Genomic DNA, 26796 nt, shown 5'->3' on the forward strand with positions numbered 1-26796 from the left:
ACCAGACTTATTTTACAATTAATTAATTCCATGCCATTTTCATTAATCAGCTGAACTTACACTTGTGTACATTTTCTATATCTGCAGGGTCTTGCAGTATTTTAGTCAGTCCCTCCAGCAGCAGGGCTGCCTTGTGGTATCGATATGTGATATCTTCAGTTTGCTGGAACATCTCATCCAGAGCTGCTGACTGCACCTGCAATCAGTCAGGACATTCCATTTTAGAAACTCCATTAGTCAAGCAGCAAAATGAAAAATTCAGAATTAATCATCCAGAAGTGTCATTAAGAAACTACTTTTCCAGCTTCGATTTAGCTGATGTGTTGTTGTAACTAAGATAACAAAATGAAGGTGGAAGTAGATGATCTTTAAAGTCCCTTCCAAACCATCCTGTGATTCTGAGAGGACACAGCACCTGTACTGTGATAATATTCTGCACAAAAAAATCCATAAAAGCGCTTTTTGATATGAATAAATATGCTTATTCTTACTCCTGCATTCGCTTGTAAAGAAACAAATTAACTGTGCACAAAACCACCATTATCAGGGTTAAGTACAACATTTGCCAGAATCTTTTATGTGACACAAGAATTCCCTCTCATCACTAAAGCAGTTAACTTTCCTTTGCGGCCACTGACAATATAAATTCTGTTTTCTGGTTATGTAGAAGAGATCCGTGAGAGAAGGCAGCAATTCCTAAAGTTCAGGGAAGAGGAGGGACTCACCATTTCCACAGCACAGTTGTAGATGAGTTTCTCTGCAGTTACACTGTTGATTTCATCAATGAACCTTTGCTTGTCCGAAAAGAAACGATTCAACTTTTCTGTCAGTTTTTTGCACATTCCGATGCAGAATTTGTATCTCTCGTTGAGGCTTTTCACAACTGGGAGAAAGGGAAGAAGAAATTGAAAAAAAAAAAAACAAAACAAAACCCAAACAACTCAGCCTAAGTTCAGCTTTGCAAAGTAAGCTTGTTTAAACTTGTAGTTTTAGTGTTTATTTACTCCACCATTTCTATGACTTGAGTATCTATCAAATAATTTCCATTTCAAGTTAATGAATACCCATTTCCTAACTGTTTCTGGCTGTTTACTATGAGAGTTGTGCAATTGTACATATCTACAGCTCTCCTGCAGAGAAAAAAAACCCAAACAAATGTTGCAACTTCAACTTTCTGAGTGATGTATCAGCAAAGAAAATTCACAAGCAAAGCAAATTAGATGATGTTGCATCTACCTTGCTTAACAGCAGTGGATGGGTTCAGTTTGCCAGATTTGACCTGTGCTTTGGCAAGATGCAGAGAAGATGCCAGTAACTGGGCAGCTTTCATATACAACACCAGCTGCTCCACTTGTCTAGGGAGAAGAGGGGAAAAAAGTAATTTATGCATCAAAATACCTTTTTTGAATGCATTCAAGCCAGGGGCAGACACCACTTTTGAATCACAACACCCCACAGGACCCAGTAACAGCAGAAAATGAAGACAGATGTTTAAAATGCAGCTCCACCCCTCCCCTCCCTTCACAAACACTCTGTCATGGGGTGAGGGGACATCTGCTCATTTAGGAGCTGCAGCAGCACAGACAAACTGCTTTAAATGCAGACATTTGCAAAAGGAGCCCTTATTTGTGGGGACTGTCTGCCCGAGGTCAGTGTCTCACCACAAGTGAGAGGGTGTACTTTTCATTTCCTATCCCCCTGGAATTCTCTGTTGCGAAAGGTAAACACTTTACAGAGGTTTTCTGTTGGGTTTTTATTACTTCAGGAAGAAGGCAGGAAGTAGAACTGCCCTTTCCCACCACTTCAAATTTCTCATGTTTCTCCTTGCTTTTGATTTGGTATTAGGGCTGATTGGCTGTTTTTTTCCAGTGAAACCAAATTTAGACACTTCTTCTTCCCTCCCAACCTCCACCTCAGGGCTTCAGTCAACAGGAAGGGATGAGATCTGCCAGAAGCTGGTACACAAATTTCCATGCTCAGAAATGCACTGCTGCACCTCAAGCCTGAACTCAACACCTTCCCCAGAAAAGTGGCAGACCAGAAAAAAAAAATCTTTTGTCCTTGCTCTTTCTGATCTGTCTTCAGTTGTTAAAAAAATAATGCCCATAAAGATTTTCTACAGGAAAACAATCACTCCCAGCAAAAAAGGTAGTTTCAATACATTTTTGATGTGTTGGATCTTCACTAATTCTCTGTTTGACTGCATACTCACCCCCATTCTTTGCTGAGCTGGCTGATCTGATCCACAACGATGCTCTCCTGGATCTGGTACAGTGACACAGCAGAAGTGCACAGGTCTGGGTTTCCTCCCCTCACTGCTGTCAGATCCAGAACACACTCTGTAAATGTCAGCATCATGTTTAGGTGACGCAGCGTGTCTGTGTGCTCTCTCTGCCAGAGGGAAAGATGACAGCAGTTTAACCACTCTAAGCCCACTTAAAACTCTTGTTAATCATGGAAAGATTTCTTGCTATGTCAGTTCTGTGCAGGAATCACATTGTGGTAGAGGCAGCATTAGGGATGACAGAACCAAATGGGCCCCAACAGATCTGAACTTGTTCTCTTCTCTGTAATGAATTCAAGATATTGTAGCTTATACTTAAGAGTCTTTCAACAAAGCCAAAGGAATTGGTACATGGAGTTCTGTGTTGAAACCTGAAGAGCTAAAGGAATCACAAGTAGGACAAATTACTTATTTTATTATCAGCAACACAAAAGTATGTTTGGCACTTGTGTGAGGAGCCAGGAGGAACATTTGGCTTTTATTATGTAATGGACTTAATACCTACAAAAGAACTGATGTGTCTCACTCTAATTTACACTTGGTTCTGGAATTAAATTGTGTTAAAAGGTGGCTGTTACCAAAGTTTACACCTCAGACTAAAAACTTCAATTGGAATGAACAACTCACCGCTGCTCTCTCAGTAAAACACACAGTACACATGCAGAGTTTCACCTCAAAAAGAAGCCTTCAAAACTAATCAAACATATCTTAGCAATATTTATAATATTTTCACTAACAATACAGGTCTTAATACATTTAAAATTCTATCTGTGGGAAGAATACAGTGTACTGTTAAGCATTCATGTTGTAAGAGATATTCAATACAGACACAAACACCTTCCAGCAAGATGTGAATGAGAAACCAGAACAGCAATCTGTCTTGAGAAATATAAGAATTCCAAGAATAGCATTCTGGTGAAAGACCACCCCCAATTTGTGTTTTTAAGTGTCACTCCCCCACACATTAAAAAAAATATAGGACAGTCTTCCCACAAGTAGAACTGAACGTCATTCCCTGGCTGTGAAGAAGCAATGAAATGCCCAGAGGGGCTTTGTTACTGTCAGCACCCACATCCTTTGGCATTCACAGAGGCCTCTCTGGGAGGCTCTGGTGGACAAAAGCAGTCATGTTCCTCTGGTTACCTATTCAAACATATGAAATGCCAGCAATAACTACCAAAGAGAAACTGGCAACTACTGATACAGCAATATTTTCAAGATCCTAAACAAAAAAACCAACACGTGAGACAGCACAAAGGAAACCACAAAGCTCACGGAGCAATCCTGCTTTTAGCACATCTGTTCCACCAACATCACACATTAGAAAACATGAAATTATTGTTTGTGTACCTCCATTAAAGTTTCCTCAGGCAATTCAGGAGCTTCAAAAGTGATAAAGCCCTCTAGGCTGGGAGGAGAAGTACCATAAGGGATGTACTTCAGACTTGGAGCCGCCTCTGCCCCCGGAGGAGAGGAGCCCATGTAAATGCCAGGAGGAGAGCCCATATAAACACGGCCACTAGTGGAGCACAGAGACCCTCCAGAGCTGTTTGATCCCACTACAAGAGAAATAACACACACATTCAGTCTGATTCAGCACTGGGGCTGTGTGTGACAGCAAGTGACACATGAGGACCCCACAGAAGGCTCTCCTCAATGCTCCTTGCCTGGCTCTGTAGGGAGTGCAGAGGATGAATTGTAACAGTGACAATTCCTAACAGGTCTGGGATTCATGGCTGAAAAGAACTTCAGTTTGTTCACACTGCCCACCTGAAGCCCTTAACCTTCAGGTCTTTGATATTTGGCAGCAAAGTTGACCTTTGACAAAATGCAGGCAGCTCCCACCCCTGGTGTGCTGTTTCTGGGACAATGCAGGGCAGCAGGCAAAAATCAGAATTCTGATTTTACTTCTTGACCTTTGCCATATACACAGGAGGTTACTCACTGCTGGATTGTAAATCTGTGCCTCTGACCCTCTTTAGAGGGAAAAAGGCAGAAACCATCTGATATTAATCTCTACTTTCCAGAGCACTTTTACTGTAGGCCCTGTGCAAGGCAGCAATCAGGCCCCACAAGTGGACAAGCCCAAGTGCTGCCTTTGAGAAATGTCCACACAACTGCCAGGAAAGTCTTACCTGAGGTGGTTCTGGTTCTGAGGACCATGTGGGTGCAGGTAGGAGGGGTGGCACTGCTTGGAGGGGACCCCACAGTGAACATGACAGCCCGAGAACTTGCTGCCCCACTTGCCATGGACGGAGTTGCCATTGCAATTCCATAGGCTCCTGCTGGAGCTGGAGACAACATTTCAGCAAGTCAGTCCCTATTCCATATAATCACACCAAGAAGTAATTATATGCAGCAAATTGGAGCACTGCAACACAATGTGCTTTGATGCAGATCCAAACCCTGGACTAGTTAGAGGTTCTTACAGGAAATAAAATAAGCTGAGTGGACACCCTTGGTGAGACAACAGTCAAGGTGCAGCTTAATGTATATTTTTACTTTCAATATCTGTGCTCTACTCTCACCCAGAAAAGAGCAACAAAGACTCCCTGAGAGCCTGAAGATGTCAGTTTTGCAGCAAAAGATACAGCAGAAAAATTCTAAAGGCAGATCATGACAGGTCTGGAGACTAAAGACCAGCCCTGTCTGCAGAACTCCTTCCACCTGCTCAAAAGAGAGAACTTCTGGTGGCAAGGGACAAGCTCAGGGAGGAGGAGAAAAAAACCCAACCAAACACCCAGAGTTACATAAATTTGCTTTCATATGAAATTAAGGTGGAAAATGAAAAGCCACAAATGCTAAATTAAAAATAAAACCAAACCAGAAAATCCCAAACCCCTCCAGCCAGCACAGGCAGTCAAGATATTTCTGTGTTTAGCACAGAAATAAGTATTTTCCTGTCTCAGTTATTTTTAAAATTATGCTAAAGAAACTGAACAGATCCCCTTAAAGATTAAAAAAAGCCTTCTGTGCTGAGGCTAAAAATTGTCAGAACCAGTTCTCCAAGCTGGAAGGAGAACTGTGATCCAGCTGGCATTCCATAAAAGCCCAGGCAGAGGGAAACAGCTTGGATGTACCACTCTGGTCCTTACCTGTATCCATTGGCCTCTCTGTGTTGAGACTGTCTGTACTGCCTTGGTATAACTGGCCCCCAAGGGTGGTCTTTACCTGTTGATCTGACAGCTTCCCAGTACTAACAGACCTGGACAGGAAAACACATGAATTCCCCCAAAAAAAAGGTTATTCAGGAATATTATCCAACTTGCAACTAAGGATAACTAAGATTCTTGGTATTTACTACAGAGAATTTTTCAACAAAAATAGAGAAAGTATTGAAAGCTTGCTTGTTATCACGGATCTTCTAAAATAGAGCAAACCATAAAACTAAAGAGACCTTTTTCTCTTGAAAAATTTATATTACAAATTTTGTCATAGAGATTTGCAAGCAAAAACTGAACAGGCTTTACAGGGGCAATGAAATTCCAGATTCAGCTAATCAAAACAAAAGGGAACTAGACATCAAGACACAGTGCTCCAGGAAGTCCCTGCTATATTTATAGCCAGTACAAAATGTTTCTGTTGCACACACCAAAGCTCAGCATCCCCTCACAGCTTTTTCACCCTCTGAGAGCTGCTGTGTGCAGTTCTGCTGCCCAGCTGCCTCCCCCAGGAATGCCAAGTTTCTCCTAAAACAAATGGGAGAGCTCTAAGTTATCATTTAAACAGAGGGCTTTGGGGAAATATCTCTTATAAACACCTCACCTACTCAAAGATGTCCCTTCCTCTTTCAAAATTAGACCTGAAATTTGATGAAATGTTCTGTTCCTGGCAGTGCCTACCTGCCAAAGGTGGTTTTGCTGTGCTGTTCTGCCTGTTTGTCAGCTGCCTGGCTGGAGTGGAAGTGTGTGAAGTCCCTTGGGTCAGTGATATCTTTAGGCTGCAGCAGGGTTTCAGCCAAGCCCTGACGATTTGCCAGGGCCAGCAAGTTGGAGGACGCTTGAGTTTTAGGTATTTTGAAAGGAGCTGTTGCCTTTAAGAATCAAAAGCAAGAATACACAGAAAAAAATCAAAGTTAGAACCCCAAAATATTCTTGGTTTCTGGCACTGTGTTACTGAGAATTGCAAATGTAACAAACCTTAGTGGGAGAGCCGATGATTGTTGGCAGTGGGGTTTTGAAGAGCCAGTCTGAGCTCCTGGGTGAGGATCCCATGTGCTTGGTAGGGGATGTTCCCAGGCTGCCTGGCCTGCTTGGCTGTGGGGAATGACTGTATCCATACCCAGCATAGGATGGGCAAACTGGGTCTGAATGCTGCTTTCTCAGCTTCTGCTTGTTTTGGTAGATATCTGTGAGAGTAGGAGCACTCTGCAACCTCGCTCCCATCAAAAGTGACTGTGGAGACTGAGATGGTGGTATAGGAGAACCTGTGGAGATGACAAATAATAAGCTAAAATTCTATTTGCAGTGCTTGGAAAATATATTGATAAAGCCCGAAATTCCAGAGAACAACGTTAAATTGCAAATATTGAGATGTGTCTGATCATTAGCTCACTAGATAGCGAGGAGAATGATTTGGCCCATGGATTATTTGAACTATTGCTACATCACACTGATGAGACCTCCAAGCTGCCAAATAGGCACAATTTCAGGCTGACAGCTGTCCTGGCAGCTGCAGTACATCTGGCAACCTGCACCAAGACAATAAAGAGGTAGGATGCAGCAGAAATGGCATAATCAGCACTGAAATCCCAAGCTGAATAGAGGTTCTCAAGGCCTGGAATGATCTTGCAAACAAGAGCATGAATGGGACATTGCATGTTAATGACTTGTTTTGTGGGTAATGGCTTCATTTACAGACAAAGGCAGCTCATGATCCTGCACGAAAACTAGGAACTAAAAAGAACCAAATTATTCAGATGGAACAGTTTGGGGACATGACTTTGAGCAGTTGTTTACTTTTTAGTCTGTCAGACTGAATCTTTTTTCAAAAGCTGACAGAGGAAGTCCACACTTAGGTACAAATGCAGTTTCTCCTAAAGCAAATGGGAGAGCTCCAGGTTATTATTTAAACACAGGGCTTTGGGAAAATAACTACAATTATAAACACCTCACCTACTCAAAGATGCCCCTCTTTCAAAAATAGGCCTGAAATCTGATGAAGTGTTCTGTTCCTGGTGTATGTTTTTATGTCTCATGATAAGGAACTTGTGCAAAGTTACAAACAGTACATCAGCATTATGGTCACAGCTTCCCAGAGAAAATGCCTGCCTGTAACCTCTAAGAACTGACACTGAAGTGAGTTTCACTCATGTTTTAAGGAAAAAAAAAAGAAAGAGGGAAAATCTGAACCATATAACTAGAGGTTTTTAAAAGCTGGCCATGAGACTCTTCTGAGAGAGGCTTCATTTCATAAATGTCTGCTCAAAAAAACCTCCCCAAACTTCCTGTAGTTTTGCTCAGTAAAGTGCCCAGCTGTTACAACACATCTTTCAGCCTTCCTGAGCCCATGTTTTTGCTAGTTGGATTTTGAATATGAGCTACTTCATCTTGATTTCATTCCACTCCATTAGGCAGTATGTTTCAGAACAGTCTGTCTGCCTGCAGCTCTAGCACAGGGATCAAGTCTATTTCTCATTAATTTTCCAGCCAAGAATTTGCTTGCCTGAAATCCCTCTGCTTGTCTGTCTCATGGCACTGGAAAGTCTTCACCTGTCGTTTTTCAGTCTGAAATCTCACTGGTTACTGTTCCAGTGTTGTTGTGACCCCAGGGAAGGCTTCTGAATTAAAAGTGTGTCCTCTACTGCCACTGGCAGCAAGAACAGCTCAATTAGTTCAGAAGCTACATTACGAAAGACATCTTCAGTCCTTAGAAAAATCTCAGTTCAGATGACCTCATCTCACCCAAAGCAAAATACTGCTTCCCATACCCATTAAAGTGTTGAGAAACAGACTCTGCAATTTGTGGTATTGTACAAACAGAAATACCACAGCAGTAATTTCAAATTAAGAAGTGAAACTAAGGAGGAAAAGAATGCAGAAAACATATGAAGAAATGAAACATTAAAACACCTGCCAGGCATAAAAACAGTGCTGTGTTACAAGTTAGATATTGGCAAAAGGCACTAAACCAACAGCCTGACAAAACTCTGTCCAAAGTAAAGTTGCAACAAGAAAAGCAAACACAGTGCTTTGTGTTCTCTTCATACACACCCCTTTTCACTTTTGGAGAGACCATTCCATATGTAAGGATTCACTCATTCCTTTTGTTGAGCCAGCCACTGGCACAGAAATTATCAAGGAAATTTTTGAGACACATCACAGAACTTATTTCATATGGATGAAACCATTCCCAGACACGGCTGCTCCAAGAAGTGAAGGCTCTATCATGTCCAGATGGTTTTGGACAAGAGTTAAATAGGACAAAAACTCACAATGCAGTTTCAATATCACATCATAGAAATTCAAAATAAAAACTAGTATTTTAGCCAGAGAAGAAAATGCACCCAAAATGTGCACAGAGCAGAAGAACAAGTTGCTGAGTTGCATATTCTTATACCAAATCCTTCTGGCATTACAGTGCAATTCCATCTTTAACAGTCTCAGAACATCTTCAAGTCCTATTTCTTCCTGATCTTTTTTTTTTCCCTGCTGGCACGCCATAATGATTTATGACTTGCAAAGCTTGCTGACTGCTTAGCAACAGGAACATCAGATCCCAGCCGATTTCCCAAGGGAATGACGAAAACGTGTTGCACGCTGTGCACTGGCAGCTCTGCCTCCCTTTTCTGAGAACTGGCATGACAGAGCTGGTCTATCAAAACCAGATTCTGAGAAGCATGTTACTACCATTCATTATAAAGCAGCCCTGGTTAAAGACAGGATTCATCAGAGTTGCTGTTCCATCCTGAGAACAAGAAATTTCAGTCGCTAAATTATTGTGTAGGGAATTAGTTATGGGCAAAGGTGTCACTCAGGCCACAAATGGGCTGTTTCCATAAAAACTCAGTGTCTCCTATTAACTCATTCTAATGTTTGTTGGCTCTCCTACCCCTTCAGAAAATGTTCTAGAAGCTCTATCAAAATAATGCTGATTGCATTGTCCAAAGTCACTCACCTGAGAAGTTTCTACTCCTTGATTCATGTCCTTGGAGTTGTCCACAACAACAGTGCCCAAGCTGCTCAGGTATGGTTCCAACTATGCAAACAAAACCAAAACGTGGATTTACACTTTCTACTTCACTTACAAAGGATAAAGCCAGTGAAAACTTAGTTAGTTTACTTCTGTGAGCCATTTAACAGAAATTATTTCTGCACACTTGACCTGGCTGGGCAGGCTGTGGTTTGAAATGCGGATGAAAAATTAAACTTTACAATTCTAATAAATATTTGTAGGGAATGGTATGTTTATAGTGCTGGACCCATGTGAGGACTCATAAGGAGTCTTTCTTATCTCTTATCTTTTTAGTGTAGAAATTTATCTTCTTTTCTCCTCAGCTGAAGCAGTTTTGCTAGTGCTGTAGTTACTAGACTAAACAGTATATTTCACTTATATTAGTAAGCTCAAAGCAGCACATTTCACTTAAATCTAAATAGATTTCTACCCTGTTAAATTTTTACTCTGTCTCAGGTTTAAGACTAATTTCAAGCAAGAATCAGCTAAAGCTTTACTAATTGCTAAGCATTTCTGTGCTTACCTAGTGGTGAAGGAGAGTATGGTCTGGAAGATCCTGTGGACAGCCTGCGCCCAACGCCCTGGGCAGTGTTAGCTGGCACTGGAGAGCACGAGCCCATCTTCATGAACCCCATTGGGCTGGTGTTGGAGCGCCTCACAACCCCGGCTCTGGCAAGGGAAAGGAATGGTCACACACACACTGTGCTCACTGGTTCCCTGAGATAAGCTTCAGAATCCCCCCTGGTGAATCTGATCAGTTAAAGGAAATATTGGTGTTTCAAGAGAAAGCTAAGAAGTTAAGCTTTCCATACTGACAGTAATCAAGATTTGATTCCCTTTGTTACCACAGACTTTTAAATTTTGAATGCCATAATAGTCTGTTAACTGGAGAAAATTAGAATAGACTTCCCTTAGTACACCCTGATCTTCAAAAACTTGATCATCAATTTTTGTTATTTCACAACCAAGTATTGCTGTAAATGCCCATTTTTTAAACAGCAAAGATTCTGACAGAATTTTCATATTGTGTCTGGAATACAGATCAGATAACTGAAAACAGATTATTTAAGGGAAAGTAATTTCCCTGAATGTAGCAACTATAATCAAATCAGGGATTCTGGAAAAAAATATGCAAGAAACCCTAGGTTTTGTTTTTGTAAAGATCTCCAGAGTTCTGAGTAATCTATTTATGAACCTTTGACCTTCACCGGCCTGATCCTGTAGACCACAAGGCAGAGAACAAGCCTGGCTCACTAGAGCCTCATAATAAGACAAGCTGGTTAACTGGCATGCCAAAAATTGTTTCCTTGATATTCTACAGAACAAAGCATTCATCTCATCACTACATGTGTGAAAACAAAACATAACTTATTACTGACATTTCAGTTCATGATGTAATGCCATGCAATACACAAAGAGCAGCAAAAAAGCAAGACTTCATCTTTTTACCTTCTTGGGCTGCATTTTGAGTGAAAGAACAAGCTCATTTTGTTTTCATGAAATGTTTCAAGTGCCCATCCAACAATCTTAAGATTGTGAAGGGCTTTTATTTGTTATCATTGAAATGTCTCTTTAGCATGGAAAAAAAAAATCCGCAGGAAAGCAGGGACATCTGCCAGGGTACAAACACCAAGCAGAAGCAAGGGAAAGGAGTTAAAAAGCCCAGCCTCACCTGGGTGATCCGTGGGGGTTTGACACGGGGCTGGCAGTGGAGGAGAGGTTCTGTTCTATGCGCTGGTAATTCCGGAGCTGGGTGGGCACCGGGATCGGCGCCGTCTCACTGCGGGGGGACACGGAAGGCTGACAGTGCCTGAAGTTGGAAGGTGTGGAGACAGGAGATGGAGTCAGGAGATGAATACAGGTAGGTAGGTCTCACTCTCTCAGAATTCTGCTATAGGAATTTGGAGAAAATCTACAGGCAAATGAACTTCTTCTGTGCTCCCTGCGTGCTCTGAGATCTCAGTTTGTCCTAACCCGGCTCCAACGCTGCACAGAGGAGGATCGGGACCTGTTCAGGACTCCCTGCCTTCCCTGCACTGGCTGGGATCACACAGAGCTGGGAGTCAGCCCTTGGTCACACATCACTGAGATCTCTAGAACCCTCTGACTCCCTGCCAAGCCACCCGCTGTGTTTACCACACTTGAAAATAGTGTTCTAGGAAAACCCAGAGCACCAGGGACAGGAAGTTCAGAGCAGGGCTGGAATGTGGACAAAAGCCACCGAAGCACAGGCAGAGATATCCCCAGAGACATCGTGAACTTGCAGGAGGAAAACATGTTATGTAATGTAAGAACCAATCCCTGCCAGGGGGAGCCAAACCACACACCTGAACATTAATCCACAGATTCCAACTGCAGATTGCCCAAATTCAGCTGGAGTGTCAGTGACCTCAGTGTGGCTCCTGACAAGGGACTCAAACCACTGCATATAATCAGTAACCAACACTTTTAAAGGAAAATGGAATTCAACTGAAAGAATTTCAAACAAATGGGCTGTCTGGAAGATAACAATTTTACTATCTGGTCCTTTATTGGCCATGTCTTTAAAGAAAAGATTACAAATTCTTAGAAGAAATGTGAAAACGATTCTCTAGAAGACAGGCAGTTACAAGACTCACTGGCTCCAGCTGAACAGAAATCTGGAGTTTTTTTCTGTAATTGTTCTATTCTCTTTGCTACCACTTAGAATGAAATATTACTTCCTAATAGGCACAGAACTTCCTTAGCAAAAGAAATAAGTTGGTCCTGCTGTTGCCACCCAGTTTCTGGATACCACAGAATAATTTGGAAGTTGGCTGTGGACACACAGTCAGCAGAAAGCCTGAAAACTTCCAGGCAAGAAGGACTCCCAAGTGGAAACCACAGGAAGGCTGTGGGCAGCCTGCCATGACTACACAGCACACTCAGGGAGCACAGGGAGCCTCTCCCCAGGAGAGGGAAGCAGATGTTATTTAAAATGTGGCAGTGACACTCAGGAGACCATGAAGGCACTTCAACTTTTAAAGAACTCAGCACAGAAACTGTCTTTCCCTACTCTCACACAGCCTTGCAGGGAGGTCCAGGCAAGCTCTTGAGCTGTGAGCTAACAGAAGGAGCAGTGCTGTGTGAGTGGGGTGCAGAGGCACAGCCCCATCAGGGGCTCTTAGCAATGTACAGATAACACAACTGGCATATTTTCATAACATTTCTAACTCTAAAAACTCTGCCTGACACAACTTAAAAAAGGAAAGAACAATGAATTTATACTACACTGTAGATGGCCAATTCAGAGTAAATGGGTCTCTACAGGCAAACCATCCCCATTATCTGCTCTTAAACATAAACCATGAGGTTAAAAGCTGTATCGACAGCCCCTGTCAGCAGATTTCCCCAACTGCACAAAGATCAGCACAAAGTAACAAACTTTTCTTGTGACAAGCACTTCTAAACAAATAATGCTGACTTGCAGCCCTCTAGCACTGGCACAACCCAAAAATACAACCAACATTTTAGCTTTATTCCCCAGTTAGCCACTCATCCTCTTTCTGTCTGTACTGAAAACATCATGACATTCATCACTTGAACAAATTCTGCTCGGATATTCCATGAGTAGCTTAACACCATAATTGAGCTTTACATTTTCCAGTGTAACACAGGAAAGATTTCAGGCCCCACTGATGAAAATCAGTTCTATTTTAAACCAGGAGAAACTGAAGCCTACAGCCATGAGGAAGAAAGGGGACTAATTACCAGTCCTGGTGATGGAAAACCTGCAATACATGTTTAGCTCCTTCATGTGACTTTGGCATCTTGTGAGACACAGCCATGAAATTCTCAACAATCACTTGCACAAAAGCCACACCCAGTGACCAGACAAACCGAGCCAGCCACGAGACACAAATTCACTGCAATCTGGGCTTTCAAAGTTCCTCTTCTCTCACAACCACTTTGTAAAATGTATCTGCATTCAACATCTTGACTCACTACATGAAGGCTGTGCTGTGCTTCCAAACACCAAAAAAGACAAGTCAGTTATGTCCCTAAATTTCTGCTTTTAAGCAGTTCAGAATTTGAACAAAGAATGCTCTCAACTCCTTAAGGAAATCTTTTGGGGGTTCACCAGAGAAGGCATGAAGGGTAGAGAGCCTGGAGAAAAGAGATCTGGCTTCTATTTTAGGCCAGTTTCACAATTAAAAAAAAAAAAAGAAATAAATAAAACCACACCCATAAAATAGCAGAGAATCTAAGGTCACATCACACACCTGTTAGCTGTACCAGAAGCAGCACTTCGAGAAGAGGCTGTGGATGGTTTCTGTACAGTTCCTGAGCTTCCAGAAATAGTTAATGGTGACTGCCTGTGAAAACAAAATCCACTGTCAAAAGACAGGTCCTCACACCAGAGAAACTCCACTTGGCAGCAAAACTTCCTGAATTCAAGCTGTTTAGATATTGAAATTAAATTCTTGTTTATCTTTCAGAAAGTCCACAGAGCTATGACAGCCCAGTGCCAAAAGCCCAGAATCCCCCTCTGCAGCTGCAGCATCAATTTTAGAAGAGGAGGTTTCTTTTGGAAGAAGCTCAGCACACCTACCCTCCACACATCAAGAACTCACTGGAAGCCCGCCTGCCAGCTGCTCCCAAAGGCATATCATCTGCAGGAGGGAACACATGGAAAACCCACGTCAGCAAGCAGAATCAGAAGGAAAAAAAAATAGACCTTCCATATTGCTGTTGTAGAGAAAAACATTTCTGTGAATATATGAAAGCTTCCCACAAAAGGTTTTGTGTAGGAAAATATCTCAAATGTGACTTCAAATAAAAATGGAACTAGGGAAGGGAGTTCTTCACCAAGTTATTTTGTTGCTTGTTTGTGGGTTATTGCCATATTAATAGTAATTTTGAAATAAACTCCATGGTTTAGGAGTACAAGGTATCAGCACTGGGATGGGATGTTTACAACAATGGATGGCAGAAACCCTTCAGGCAGTCATTCAGTCAAATATTTACCACAACTGGTGGCATCATCCACAAATCAGCTGACTTTGTGCAATTCAGGTTGGGACCATGTCATAAATGTGCTACATCCAAGTTTTTCCTTTGTATAAGTCAAGGCTGATGTTTTACCTTTCATGTTAAAAGTGTTTTATGTTTTTACTTACACCCGTTATTCAAAGCTCTAGAGTATGAGCTATACATGTTCAGTAAGTCTGGAGGAAACAAAGTGCCTGCTTCCACAGAGAATTCCAAGAGGATCCTTGGGTCTTTTATCAGCAGCTGTTTACAACTGAATCTCTTCCTCTACTGCCAAACCCCGCTATTTTCCATGACTTTAAACCACGCCTATTGCATATTTGTCTGATAAAAATGTCCCAGATGGATGTATGGTACCAAAAAGTTTCCGTCCAAAGAGGAATCAAACGACATAAATTAATTTCAGTTTGAATTCTGACACATTTAGAGCAAAGAGAGCCGAAGAACAATAGAAGGGAGAAGTGTGTTATGAATAAAAGTTGGGTTGAGATGTAAAAATAAGAAAGGTTCTTACATGAATGGTCTGAAGAGATATTGTGTGGGACAAGAACAAAGTCATCTGTGTCACAAGAAGAATTCTTGCTACTGGTACTGGCAGAGTCTTTAGAGACTTGAAGATAGTTAGGAGGACCCAGTGGAGGGGAAGACAAATTTTCTTCTTGAATGTGCTGCATGTCTGGCAGAGACTGGAGGGGGGCGGTAGGAAAACGAAAGTTACAAAAACCCACTGTAAATCCAGTGATTCACAAAGTAGAAATGCTTTTCAACTATGACATTTCAAATACTGGATAACCCTGTAGTGTCAGTTTAGACAGTTCTATGCTGATCAGGCTGTGAGTTTAAACAATTGGGGTTTATTCAATCATTCCTGGTGATACAGATATACCTGCTCCAAATGTCAAATAAAATTGGAAGTCACTGGTTTGTAATAAGGGGTCTTAGCCAAAAGGGCCAGTTCAAAATTTATCTTTAACAGTCATTACATTGCAAACCATACCAGAATATCTAAAGATTTGCTGCTCTAGCATTTGATATTTGTATGGGGTTTTTTTACCTTAACAAAAAAGAACAACAAAACCCCCACAAGATACAACACAAGGAACAAGAGAGCACCAAATTGTTAATGGTATTTAAGGAAAAAACAAGGGTGTTTCTTGCTCTTTGCTCCTAAACATGACAGTTTACAGTGTTCAAGTATTATAAGATTTTAAAAATTCATGAATTCTTGGCTAAACGTTACAGAAAGTATTTTCTGGAGATTGTTGTGCAACACAGAACTTACTGGAGGAGAAGCAAAGCGACAAGGAGAGCTACCACAGGAACTGCCAGAGACTGAGCCTGGGTATGTGGGCACTGGTACAGGACAAGCTAGAAGAGAAAAACCCAGAGAAGTTAAAAAAAAAAGAGACTAAGACTACAAAAGGCTGAATTTCAAACAAATTTCCTCACTGCTTCTCATTCATAAGCCCTTAGACAGCTTATAAGAACAGCACATCCTCAATCACACGAGGGTATTTAAGTTCAGTGCAAACGTCAAAAGAACAAGTAAATAAGTATCACATTTCAGTCTGGCATAATACAAGAAAGGACTCAACACTCAGGCTCATAATAGAGCACAACAACAGGCAGGCTGAGGAAAACGTCTCATAAACACTTAGTGTGATATTTGGCAGATCTTTCTCCCTCCCAGCCCACAGCATTCATCATTTACACAAATAAGTGGGGAAAAAAAAAAAAAAAAACAAAACAACCAACTACTTACATTTTTTCACTGTTGAAACGTGATCCAGGAAAGGGTGGTTGAAAAACGCTTCTGTAGAACAAGAAACAACCACCATTGTGAGTAGATGTACAAATGACAGAATTTACAGACTGTACTGCAGATGGTGATAAATGGTTGCCTTCCCAGAATCAACACTGCAGAGCCAGAGGGTGAAGAGCTTATAAAAGATTAAAGCTTTCTATGGTATGTGCTGCCACAGAGTTTGGAAAGGAAAAGAGAATCAATTTAATAACTTCAAACATCAGTCAGCAAGGCAAATCAGACTGAATCACTAGAAGCAATCTTGTGACTGCACTTAAAGCCATGTACACAAGAAGCCTCCCTATACTGCTGAGGAAATTATGTTCTCTGTGGTAGTAATTCTGTTTTAGTCTGCTCTTCAAAACAGTGAGCATTTTTCACATCAGACACTGAAAGTATTTTCAGCTCTGCCTTTCCCAAGGATTGACATTTATTTTTGAAGCCATTAATGCTACACCTGAGGTGGCAAAAAAGAAAATCACAGTACAGCCATTCTCCTTTCCACTTCCCAACAGCAGAACATGACCTGTGCAGCCAGTTCATGGCATAAAAGCAGATTTAGACACCACTTCTTTAACAATTCCCTCAGTGAACTTGCTGTTGTTACATTAGAAATACTTTGCTTTTGTTGTAAATGGATATGCTGAGGCACTTTTAATTGAGCATAACCAGTTGGCCACCAGGTTACATGGAAAGTTTTGTTCTGCAAGGAGCAGTGTTCAGCTGGTTCAGGGAATTTGAGGGTTGGTGGGAGCCAGCTGCTGAGCTGGGTGAACTTTAATGTCCTAACACTGAGGAAAAACAATGCTGTGTCTCAGACATAAGCCAATAACAAGGAGAAAAAAAAAAAAAAGAAAGAATCTGAGGCCTGCAGTATCTCCCTTCCTTCAGCAACACTTTTCTCCATGACCCGATAAGGGAAGGAATCCAGCTGTAATGCCTCAACAATGTAATTATTCACTTGAACACAGGGATCAGGTGCTCTCCAGCTTTTGTACAACACCTGCTGTTCTACTTCATATTGCTGGAAGATCAACATTTCCCGTGCTATTTTTACTTTAACAACAGGCGACTGGGCTCTGCTATAAACTCTCCTTTTACTCCCTTTGCTAAGCACATTCCAGAGCAGCCCCTTTGAGGCCCTTTAAGTGGCTCAGCCAAGGAAAACATGACTTTCATCACTGCCATTCTGCTTTCTATTTTTCTTTCGAAGCACAAACGCTTTCTCCCACCACCACAAGTGATACAGTGAATTTCCCATGTTTGAAGAAACTATAGGGATCAGCACACCCAGAGTGCAGAGTGGAATCAATTACTCACAGTCCAAAATAAGACAGTTTGTGATGTCTTATTTCTCCTACACATAGAGATTTATATACTGACCTCTGGATAATGTCAATATAATTTGTCACATTCTACCCAATTATTATGAACTTTTTCTGGATGTGAACTAAAATTTTAAGATTAATATTTCCTGGCAGCTATGATAAAACTGCATTAACAAGTAGTGCTATAAAATTTAAATAAGCAGCACGAATATCATGACATACAAGATGCAGCTAAGAATAATTAATCAAGATGTAACTGCTCAATAGTGTGTTTCCAAACTGGGTTCTTCCAGTACATGGAGATCAGAAATGGTTGCTCCCAGTCTGATGCTAAAACACCAGTTAAAATCACAGAAATAAGACTTCAACATGAAATTTAAGGTATAGCAGTAAATCCTTGAAGGAAAGGGCACAATTTAAAGAACTAAACTGATTTATATTTCACTACTCAAAAACATAGTCATGATTTATGTGCATCACTTAATACTGACAGTGGTTATCCAGTGATTTGTTTTAGCTACTCTGCTTTCTTTGTGAAAACAGAGAAGAAGAAAAACCACTTCACTTCTCATGTAATTGGCTGTGGACAAAAGGTCAAGATAATTATTCTGGTCACATGAATACAACTAACAAGGAAAGTCAAAAGAGCAAGAGGAGAAAAGAAATACATACCAAAGTCCATTCTATCCTTTTGGTTTCTCTGAAGCAAACCCAACAACAGGTCAGCCAGGTAAGCTGATGTTTCCCTTGGAATGCTACACACAAGAGGAAGTAAAACATGCATTAAATGTAATGCATGCATTGAATAATGCATAGCACATTGAATTTCAGGGAATCAGCATTCTGCCACATCCCTAAGTCATCACTATCTGTGCTTCACAGCCTTAGTCCATTTAGTTTGGTACAATGAAGGCAAGATGCAATATATTTCACTGGTATCACACTACATCCTTGCAAAGATAGCAACAGCAAATGTTTTTATGAATCCCAGGCATTCCCCAAGATGAAAAAGTGTTCAATCAACAAGTGTAAGTGACAGGAAAGGCCACGGTGACATACCTAGGAATCAAATTCCTGTTCTTTTCATAAAACATTCTCAAATCTTGAGGACTATTGGCCTGTCAAATAAAAATGTACATTAATTAAAGCTCGGTTTCATGGAGGAAATAGCTTTTGTTCCTAAGCACACATACACAAAAAGGAGACTTTTGCATATGGGCATTAAAGGAGAAAACACCAAGCAGAACAGTGCCTTCAGCACTGAGGATCCTTATTTATGTATTTCCTCTGGATTGAACACACTCCTCATGCAGACTAAGCATAAACAACTTCTCCCTTGCTATTCTCAAGCGTTTGCAGCACCAACACTCAGCCATCACTTGCTTCTGCTTTCCTGACTAGAAGCAAGAGCCCCAGGAATGTCCTTCAGACTAAGAGGGAAAAGGAAAGAAAGCGTTACCTGAAAAGGTGGCTTTCCAACAAGACACTGATAAATCACAGTTCCTATGCTCCACAGGTCTGCTTTAGCATCATAGTGTTGAGACATAATCACTTCAGGGGCCTGGAAAGAACAGCAAAGTCTCAGAAGGGAAAACAACAAAAGGAAAGCCACAGCAATATGAATCTACTGTCAGAGCAGTATTAGCAGAGACCACGTCATGGTAACAGAAAAGTAACATTTTCATGTGCATCACATGGCTTGAGAGATACCATCTCCATCTAAAATGAAAGCTGAGTTTCAAAACCACAAAGAAACTAGAAATGCTGGTGTTCTGAAGAAAGCATTCAGCACGTGGCATGTTTGGGAAGAAGAGGGACATGTTATTTACTTGGCTTCTGCAGTTCTTATTCTGGACAAAGAGCCACTAAAAAATGTTTGATGTCTCTCTGATTATAACAATCATGGTCTCCAAACCCCAAGGAAAAAAAAAAAGGCAGTAAAACTATGGAAAGGGGAGCTGCACTCTGTCCCTGATCTTGGTAAAGCAACATGAGGCATTTGCCAATCTGCAAACAGTCAATTATTTTGTCCTGGCAGGAGAATGTTTGAGACAAGCAAGATAATGTGAAATATCCCTTACCATGTACATAGGGGAGCCACACAGAGTTGCAGCCATCATGTTGCTGTGCAGATAACGAGCAAACCCAAAGTCAGCTGTGTAAAGAACGACCTTGGTCAATGAAGAGAAAAATAATTTTCAAATTTTTACAGTCTAGAAATCACCTGTCTCTGACTGAAATCTGCTACAATTAACAGTGGGATTGAAAAAAGACAGGTTTAATATCTAGCCAGCTACATGGAATAGTAGAATCTTTGTCATGCTGAAAGAATAATGTATTATCTTTCAAATGAGCAAGCCAAGAAGCAGCAGTGACATCATTTGCACAAACTGCTGCTCAGGCACCTCCCCAGCTGCAGAACAGCCTGTCTGGCGTCAGCAGGAAAGGATTAAAGTCACTGGCTAAATATAAATGGCTCATTAAGAGTGATGAATATACAATCTGCCTGCAGTGAAATCACATCAGGTACAAGCTGAAGAAGTCAAGTTTTAGGTGCCTGAATTTTCCATGCAGGCAAAAGCATCTGAAGCTATCAAGGTAAGGACAGCAAGGGAAGAAGTTTTGTCTTCCCTGTGCAGTTTTTGAGCAAAAGCATGGGAATGAACTTTTTAACTTTGTTAAAAACCAGGCAGTTTTAAATAGACCCTTCACAGACAACAAGGAGTGATTAAAACTCCTGAAGTGGCCTCTGCAGAAGAGTTTGGTAGTATCCTGAATATTTGACATCTCTTCCCTGTTACAAGGCCAAACCTCCCTTCAGCCATGCCAAAAATAGATCATAACCTTCATTTCTCATATAAGCCTTAGGAGGATCTACCACTAAAAAAGAAAACAGCTGGAACTGCAGTTGGAGTCTTGCATATACAGAGTTTTAAAATGGGTTAAAGGCTACATCAAGTTTCAAAAGTTAGATTTATGCCTAATTTTAAAAGTTTAGTACTAGAAACATCAGCTAAATAGATTTGTCCTGCAGATTTAATCAAACAGCTCTCTATGATTCAACCTTTTTTTTATCCTGAGAATGCAGCACAGCATGAAGCTCATCATTCTTGACTTGCTGTGTGATTTGCATCAATTGAATACACTCCATATCCAGGGCTTGAACGGGAGAGACATTTCTGAGGGGGGGAACAACCCAAGAGCGCTGATTTCCCCTTCCAGTGAGGGAGAATGTACCTATTTTGATGCGTATACCACTGACGCTGGATTTCCGGCGGCTGGCGTAGGACAGCAGGATGTTCTGGGGTTTGAGGTCCCTGTGGATGATGCCTTTGCTGTGCAGGATCCTCATGGCTGCTGCAATCTGCTGCAGGAACACTCGGATGGTGTCCTCACTCAGAGTCCCCTTAGCTGGCAGTGACACACAAAGGAGCAAGGGGGAAAATAAATATCAGTAGCTTTGGGTACAAGCAATCAGCTTCACGGTGATCGGCTGAAAACCAAGTGAGTTATAATCTAATCATCATGAATTACAATCCAGTCTCCAGTGTTTTTCTACAAATGTAAATATTCTCAACAATATAAACATCACCATAGTTTTAGAGCAGCTACAGAACTATGAATCATCTGTTTTTCCAGTGGTTTATTCAACTTGGTAGTATCGCAATTGTAAAATTCCTCAATTGCCATTAAATCTCATGAAGTCTTGAGCTGCGTTATGGGAAATATAGGTTGGATATTAGGAAAAAGTTTTCTATTATAATGTTCTGGAATGGTCTGCCCAGGGAGGTGGTGGAATCACCATCCCTGTATTTAAAAAAAGCCTGGATGTGGCACTGGGTGCCATGGGTGAGGTGTTTGGGCTGGGTTGGACTCGATGATCTTTAAGGTCTCTTCCAAACCAGTCATTCTGTGAATTCTGTGAAATCCTAAACTGGCTAAAAAGGCAAAGGAAGCAATAAAATAAAATAACTTCACATTAAATGCATCCAAAAATCATGTTAAAACCTGAAGCCATAAAATTTGTTCTTTATGGGGATGCTGTCAACCACCCTGCTCAGAAATTTCATCCATGGGAAAACTTATTTTGAAAGGAAAAAAATGAGATGTATGCTTGAAAGTCTCTTCTGAAGGTATTATCTCATTCTGCAGCCCAAAAAAAGCTCTGAACACAGGAGCTGGATTTCACTGAGTCTTTCCAAAGGTTTTAATGGCAAGTGAAATTAGGCTTTTAATACACACAGTTACCATAACAATAGCTGTGCATAAAAAAGATTCCTTCAACAGGCTGAGATACAAGGGCAAGTAGAATATTTTCATCAGGAAAAACATGAAGATTAACATCTCTGCTCAAAATTTTGGTTGGAATAAGAATCCATTTGTCATGATTTAGAAATTCTGTCCTCACTTTGGGCAGAGCCATGGAAAATCTCTCCCAAGCCAGCACTACCTCTTTTTCAGAACATTATTATATAAGTAAATCAGTGTTTTTAAGTTCACATCTCGGAAAAGAAAAACAGGTGGAATCAAAACACTGGGAACAGCCCCCAAAATGCAGTTTTAGAAATAGAAACCCACACATTTTTTCAGCATGCTGCTGATGGTTAACTACAGCTTCTCCCTCATTGACAAATAAGGGAATGTTACATTCAGCTGTGGCAAAAAATAAAAAAGCAGTTTCTGTCTGTGTATTATCACATTCATTTACCCATATTTAAAGCACAAGCCAAAAAATCCCAATGATGAGAAAACCCATGGATGTCAGGAATACAGAATATAAACACATAGAGCAAAATAATAGGGAAATACAGTAACCAATTACCTTGTAAGTAATCTGCCAAGTCCCCACCATTGCAGTACTGTTGAAAAAAAAGGGTTTTATTCAAAATACAAGCACTAAAACACCTGCTACATAATTTCTACTTTGTAATCTCTTAATGAATATTAGATCCCTTCCAGCTGCTTGCCTTAAAATTGTTTTGTCAATTATTTGTAATTAATAATTCGAGGTGTCACATTTCATCAATACTTACAGTATCATAACATGAAACTGAATCATTTTTGAAACTAACAGTGCTGATAAATTTAATGGGGCATAGGAAATTCATAATTCACTTTTCAAGATAGTTTGTTTTAGCAAGCCATGGTTAGTTTGCAGCTGTGCAAAGGTACAGTTTTGTCTAAAAGTCTTTAAAATCAACCAGAAACATACATGTTAACACATACCTCCATGACCAAAAAGACAGAATTGGGCATTTCCTAAAAGAGGAGAAAAAACTGATTTAAGAATGTGAGAATACAAAGTCTGCACCTGCATTAACCAAGTGTAATATGGGATTTTCCCATCACTGAGACACCTTAATGTAAAGTCACTGTTTCAGAGCAGAGTAAAAATGTAGATTCTCCACTATGACATATATTACATTTCCAAAAATACTTTCATATGCAAAACCATAAAACCACCAGGCAATACTTCCACGAAGTGTCTCCCTGAGTGAGCCCTTGGCAGAAGCACACCCCTGCCATGCTCCTCAGATTTGCCAAAGCACTGACCTCCCATGACCTCTCTGCAACCTGAATCCCCTCTCTTCTAACTGGGGAAAGGTTCCTGAAAGACAGATTGCCCAATTTCTACTGCAAATTATCCACACATTTCACAAATTCAGTTAAAAAATATATCTGTGCTTAAACCTGACTCTAACAAAAACATTCATCCTGTTTCCAAATATTTATTTTGTGTGAGGGAAGAAAGGCCTGACCCATCTGTGCTAATAATCAACATTGTTTTCCATAGTCTTCTGCACAAGACACTTCTGTTGGGCCTACAAAGTTAAAGATTCTGAGAGTTTTTATAGAGCAAAAGTATTTTTTTCTCCCTCTGAGCTGATTGAGATTGAAAGAATACAAAGAGAACTGGAAGGAAACTAAGGGAAGTGTACAGTAAACAGGATGATGCTTTAAATTACACAATGTGCTACCTCCCTTTCCCTTTAAAAATAAACTTAAACAAGGGCTGACAGATTGAGGGAAAATATGTTTTTTAAGGCAGTTGAAGGAAAAAAAAAATGAAATGGCACCAGACAAGGCCAGGCACATGCCCCAGTGGGAAGTGGGACTGCAGACAGTCTGACTAAATTCTGCTGAAGTGTCACAAGAAAGTCAAAAGGGACATTGCACAGCAAAATAAACACTGTGAACTCAGCCACCTTTCTCTGTGCTTGCACTGACACTTCAGCAGATGCTCAATTTGACCTCTCTGGCAAGAATCACCACCAGGGTGCCATTGTCAAGGGCTCGCTAACAGCTTATGTTAGAAAGCTTGAAAAAGAAATAAAAACAAAAATGGGCCCATGGGCCCAGGCTAGAGAAACCAATGACCCTAAACACCACACACAGCACAGAGCTCAGGGATGGTACAACCCATCAAGGACACTGACATCCAGACAACTCCAAATAATGACAACAATTACAGTTCAAGATGAAATGGCTGGTTTAAGATTAATTCAAGACTGATTTCCTGCTTTACTTTTGGGAAGCATTTTGTCACTCATGTCTGTGTTACAGAAATGCATTTGAGGTTCTTTCCAGCCCAAAACATCAAGCACATTTTGCAGATTTGTTTACATTTGGAAATTAGCTTCAAAGAAAGCAAGTTTCTAGGAGTATGAGTCAAATCTGTTGGGAATGGCAGGCAAACTCAAAACAATATAGAATATTAAAGCAGCAGCAGATCACATTTCAGGAAGTCTCAATTGTTCAATGTTTCTGCAATAGCTGTGGCCAACATGAACCATAATTGACATTCCTATAAACACCTCAAAACCTCAGTGCACACAGCAAAGCAAAAAAACCCACTAGTAATTACCTGCTTTGCATATTGCTGAAAAGATATAATTGTTCCTTTCTGCATTGTTCCTTTGCAACAACACCTTCCAAGACAGAAGCTGTCTTTTAGGAATCCTCAAGATGCCAAACAGCAACTCTGAGATCACAATTTATCAAATTGAAAATTCTGCCAACTGAGGATCACTTCACTTAAAGGACAGCTGTGATGTGGAAAAGAACAACTCAGCTATGAAGCAGGAAAAGTCCATTCTCCAGTGACAAGAGAATTTCCACCCCAGCTTTGCAATCCCATGAATCACAAAGATGTTCCACGGTGTCAGAGCCTCCACTGCACAAAACCAGCAGCTTAAGGCAGCATGGAATGCTCAGCTCATGACAGACATGTATTCATCACAGAACTAAGAGGATGTGTTTGCTGGATTCCCTTGGAAACAAAGTCCTCTCAAATGAGCTGCTCTCTTCAGAAACACAGAGCTGATGATCTGCCCTGTTGTACCAGCCCTCACCTGTTTAGAAAGTCATTTCTGCAGACCACAGTGGATTGCCCTCAAATAGAATTACTCATATTTTTTTAAATTTATATTCTTGATGAAAAATAACAAGTCACCAAGTAAAGTCACAGTAAGAAGTAGAGCATATTTCCTTAATGTAGCATAGAAAATTTATTTTTTTAATAAATCAGCAGAGCAGATTAGAGATTCCACAAAGTCATTTTCCCAGGCTCAAAAGTCCTCTCCAATTCATAGTGAGGAAGTAATAGTTGGCACAGAACTGATACTAACCTCCCCAACCACAACTTGTCCCAACTTGAACTCATAACCAAACACTTTTCAATATCCCACCAACACAAGCTTTAGTTCAAAACAGCTGAACTTGTTCAACCCTTCAGCAGGCCAACCTGACTGGGAATGTGATCCCCATTTTGGGAATACATTCAGAATAGACAAGACAGTTCTGGAGACTTATTTTGCCCTTCTAAATTATTTTGCTGAACAATAAAGCTCTCTCTCCCTATCAACATTCCCCAGACTTGTGATTTCTGTTGACTTGCTACACAGAGCAAAGTGCTCAAAAAGGAAAGATTAGAAAACCAGCATGTTTCAGATCTAACATTCAGGAATAAAGCTGATCTAGCAAGTTATTTTAAACTGCCTCTTGAAACAGATAACAAAGCTTTCAGCAATTTGCATTGATGTACAGATCACAAAATTAGTGCAGCTGGAGTTGTTCTGACCTACACTCCTACCTAGATAAATAAGTAAAACAAATATCTGCTATGTTGCAACAATTACCAGTTCTGCCCAGCAACTCTTTTTTTCCTGCTGAAAGTTTTCTTGATAAAAACCTACTTTTGCTCCTTTTTATTCTGAATCTAGGTTTTACTTGCAAACAAAGGCCAATTGGAAACCAATTTACAATTCTGAAAGGTAAACAGATAAACCTAAGAGAAAGAGGTTAAGAGGCAACATATTTGCCAAAACTTGCTATGTTTTAATCCAAGGCTTCCACCAGTTGTCTTGGGGGATGCAAAGCTCCAGCTTGAGTCACAGTCTCAGCACAGTGGTTCAATTTAAGAAACATTAATTGCAAAAGAAGTCAAAACATCCGCGGTTACTTCCAAGAGCTGTTGCTAGATCTCTGGAGTACTGGCAGAAACATTCTCTCAATGTCATTTTGGTTCACAAGTCTCCCTTTAGAACAAGCTGAAGGTTTGCAAGGAGCTTAGTGAGCTCCCAAAGCAGAAACTGTGGCAAATAGTTACTCTTCTTTTCACTCTGTAGATTTTATTTCCTTACAGTTTATGATGGGAGTCCCCAAAGCAGGAGAGTTAACCTGACAGTTTGTGCACTGCTGTTACCTGATTAATTTTCTGCTATGTTTATTTGTGCTATATTGGATATAATTTTTTTTGGCCAGGAACACACTTTTTTTAATTATATAATGAAAAAGGACAGGTCCAGATCTTTTAAAGGCTTTTTCTCTCTGTATTACAGACATTCTTGGTTTACTTTGTGAGTGCAACACAGCAACTTCTGTGTTCAGCTCCTATCACCCAAGGACTGAACATTTTGTTAATTCTGACAAAATGTTAAATCTCAGACTAAATGTCACTTGACATGTGCCTGTAGGATTCAAACAGGGTGCATGCTGCCAATTATTCACATAAAAGAGCAAACAGCCATGGAGAAATGCACCACAAGAACTGGATCATCCATTAGCTGTTAGTGAAATGTTGTTTTTAACCAATATATGGGAGGTGGGGAAAGGGGCTGCTCTGCTGCCTAGCACCAAGGAAAGACACAGCTGCTCTCAGCACAAAGGTTCAGCACAATTTTGTACTAAAAAATCAT

The 26796-nt window shown here is 40.6% G+C and overlaps 1 protein-coding gene across 1 annotated transcript in view; it reads right to left on the minus strand.

The window, feature by feature from the left end:
- ULK2 (unc-51 like autophagy activating kinase 2) overlaps nucleotides 1-26796 on the minus strand; it is a 36200-nt gene that overhangs the window by 1887 nt on the left and 7517 nt on the right. The window contains exons 4-27 of the mRNA XM_002198747.7: nucleotides 22826-22858; nucleotides 22422-22458; nucleotides 20837-21010; nucleotides 19681-19754; nucleotides 19059-19160; nucleotides 18659-18717; nucleotides 18272-18354; nucleotides 16230-16280; nucleotides 15750-15835; nucleotides 14982-15153; nucleotides 14028-14088; nucleotides 13699-13791; nucleotides 11130-11267; nucleotides 9981-10126; nucleotides 9401-9481; nucleotides 6424-6710; nucleotides 6127-6317; nucleotides 5380-5489; nucleotides 4420-4575; nucleotides 3635-3843; nucleotides 2213-2391; nucleotides 1237-1355; nucleotides 726-883; nucleotides 61-196 (exon numbers count right to left, since the gene is read on the minus strand). Coding sequence (XP_002198783.4) covers nucleotides 61-196; nucleotides 726-883; nucleotides 1237-1355; nucleotides 2213-2391; nucleotides 3635-3843; nucleotides 4420-4575; nucleotides 5380-5489; nucleotides 6127-6317; nucleotides 6424-6710; nucleotides 9401-9481; nucleotides 9981-10126; nucleotides 11130-11267; nucleotides 13699-13791; nucleotides 14028-14088; nucleotides 14982-15153; nucleotides 15750-15835; nucleotides 16230-16280; nucleotides 18272-18354; nucleotides 18659-18717; nucleotides 19059-19160; nucleotides 19681-19754; nucleotides 20837-21010; nucleotides 22422-22458; nucleotides 22826-22858 — 2935 coding nt within the window. The remainder of the gene's footprint in view (nucleotides 1-60; nucleotides 197-725; nucleotides 884-1236; nucleotides 1356-2212; nucleotides 2392-3634; nucleotides 3844-4419; nucleotides 4576-5379; nucleotides 5490-6126; nucleotides 6318-6423; nucleotides 6711-9400; nucleotides 9482-9980; nucleotides 10127-11129; nucleotides 11268-13698; nucleotides 13792-14027; nucleotides 14089-14981; nucleotides 15154-15749; nucleotides 15836-16229; nucleotides 16281-18271; nucleotides 18355-18658; nucleotides 18718-19058; nucleotides 19161-19680; nucleotides 19755-20836; nucleotides 21011-22421; nucleotides 22459-22825; nucleotides 22859-26796) is intronic.

The sequence above is a fragment of the Taeniopygia guttata genome, chromosome 19 (assembly GCF_048771995.1).
Source record: "Taeniopygia guttata chromosome 19, bTaeGut7.mat, whole genome shotgun sequence".
NCBI classification, from domain to species: Eukaryota; Metazoa; Chordata; class Aves; order Passeriformes; family Estrildidae; genus Taeniopygia; species Taeniopygia guttata.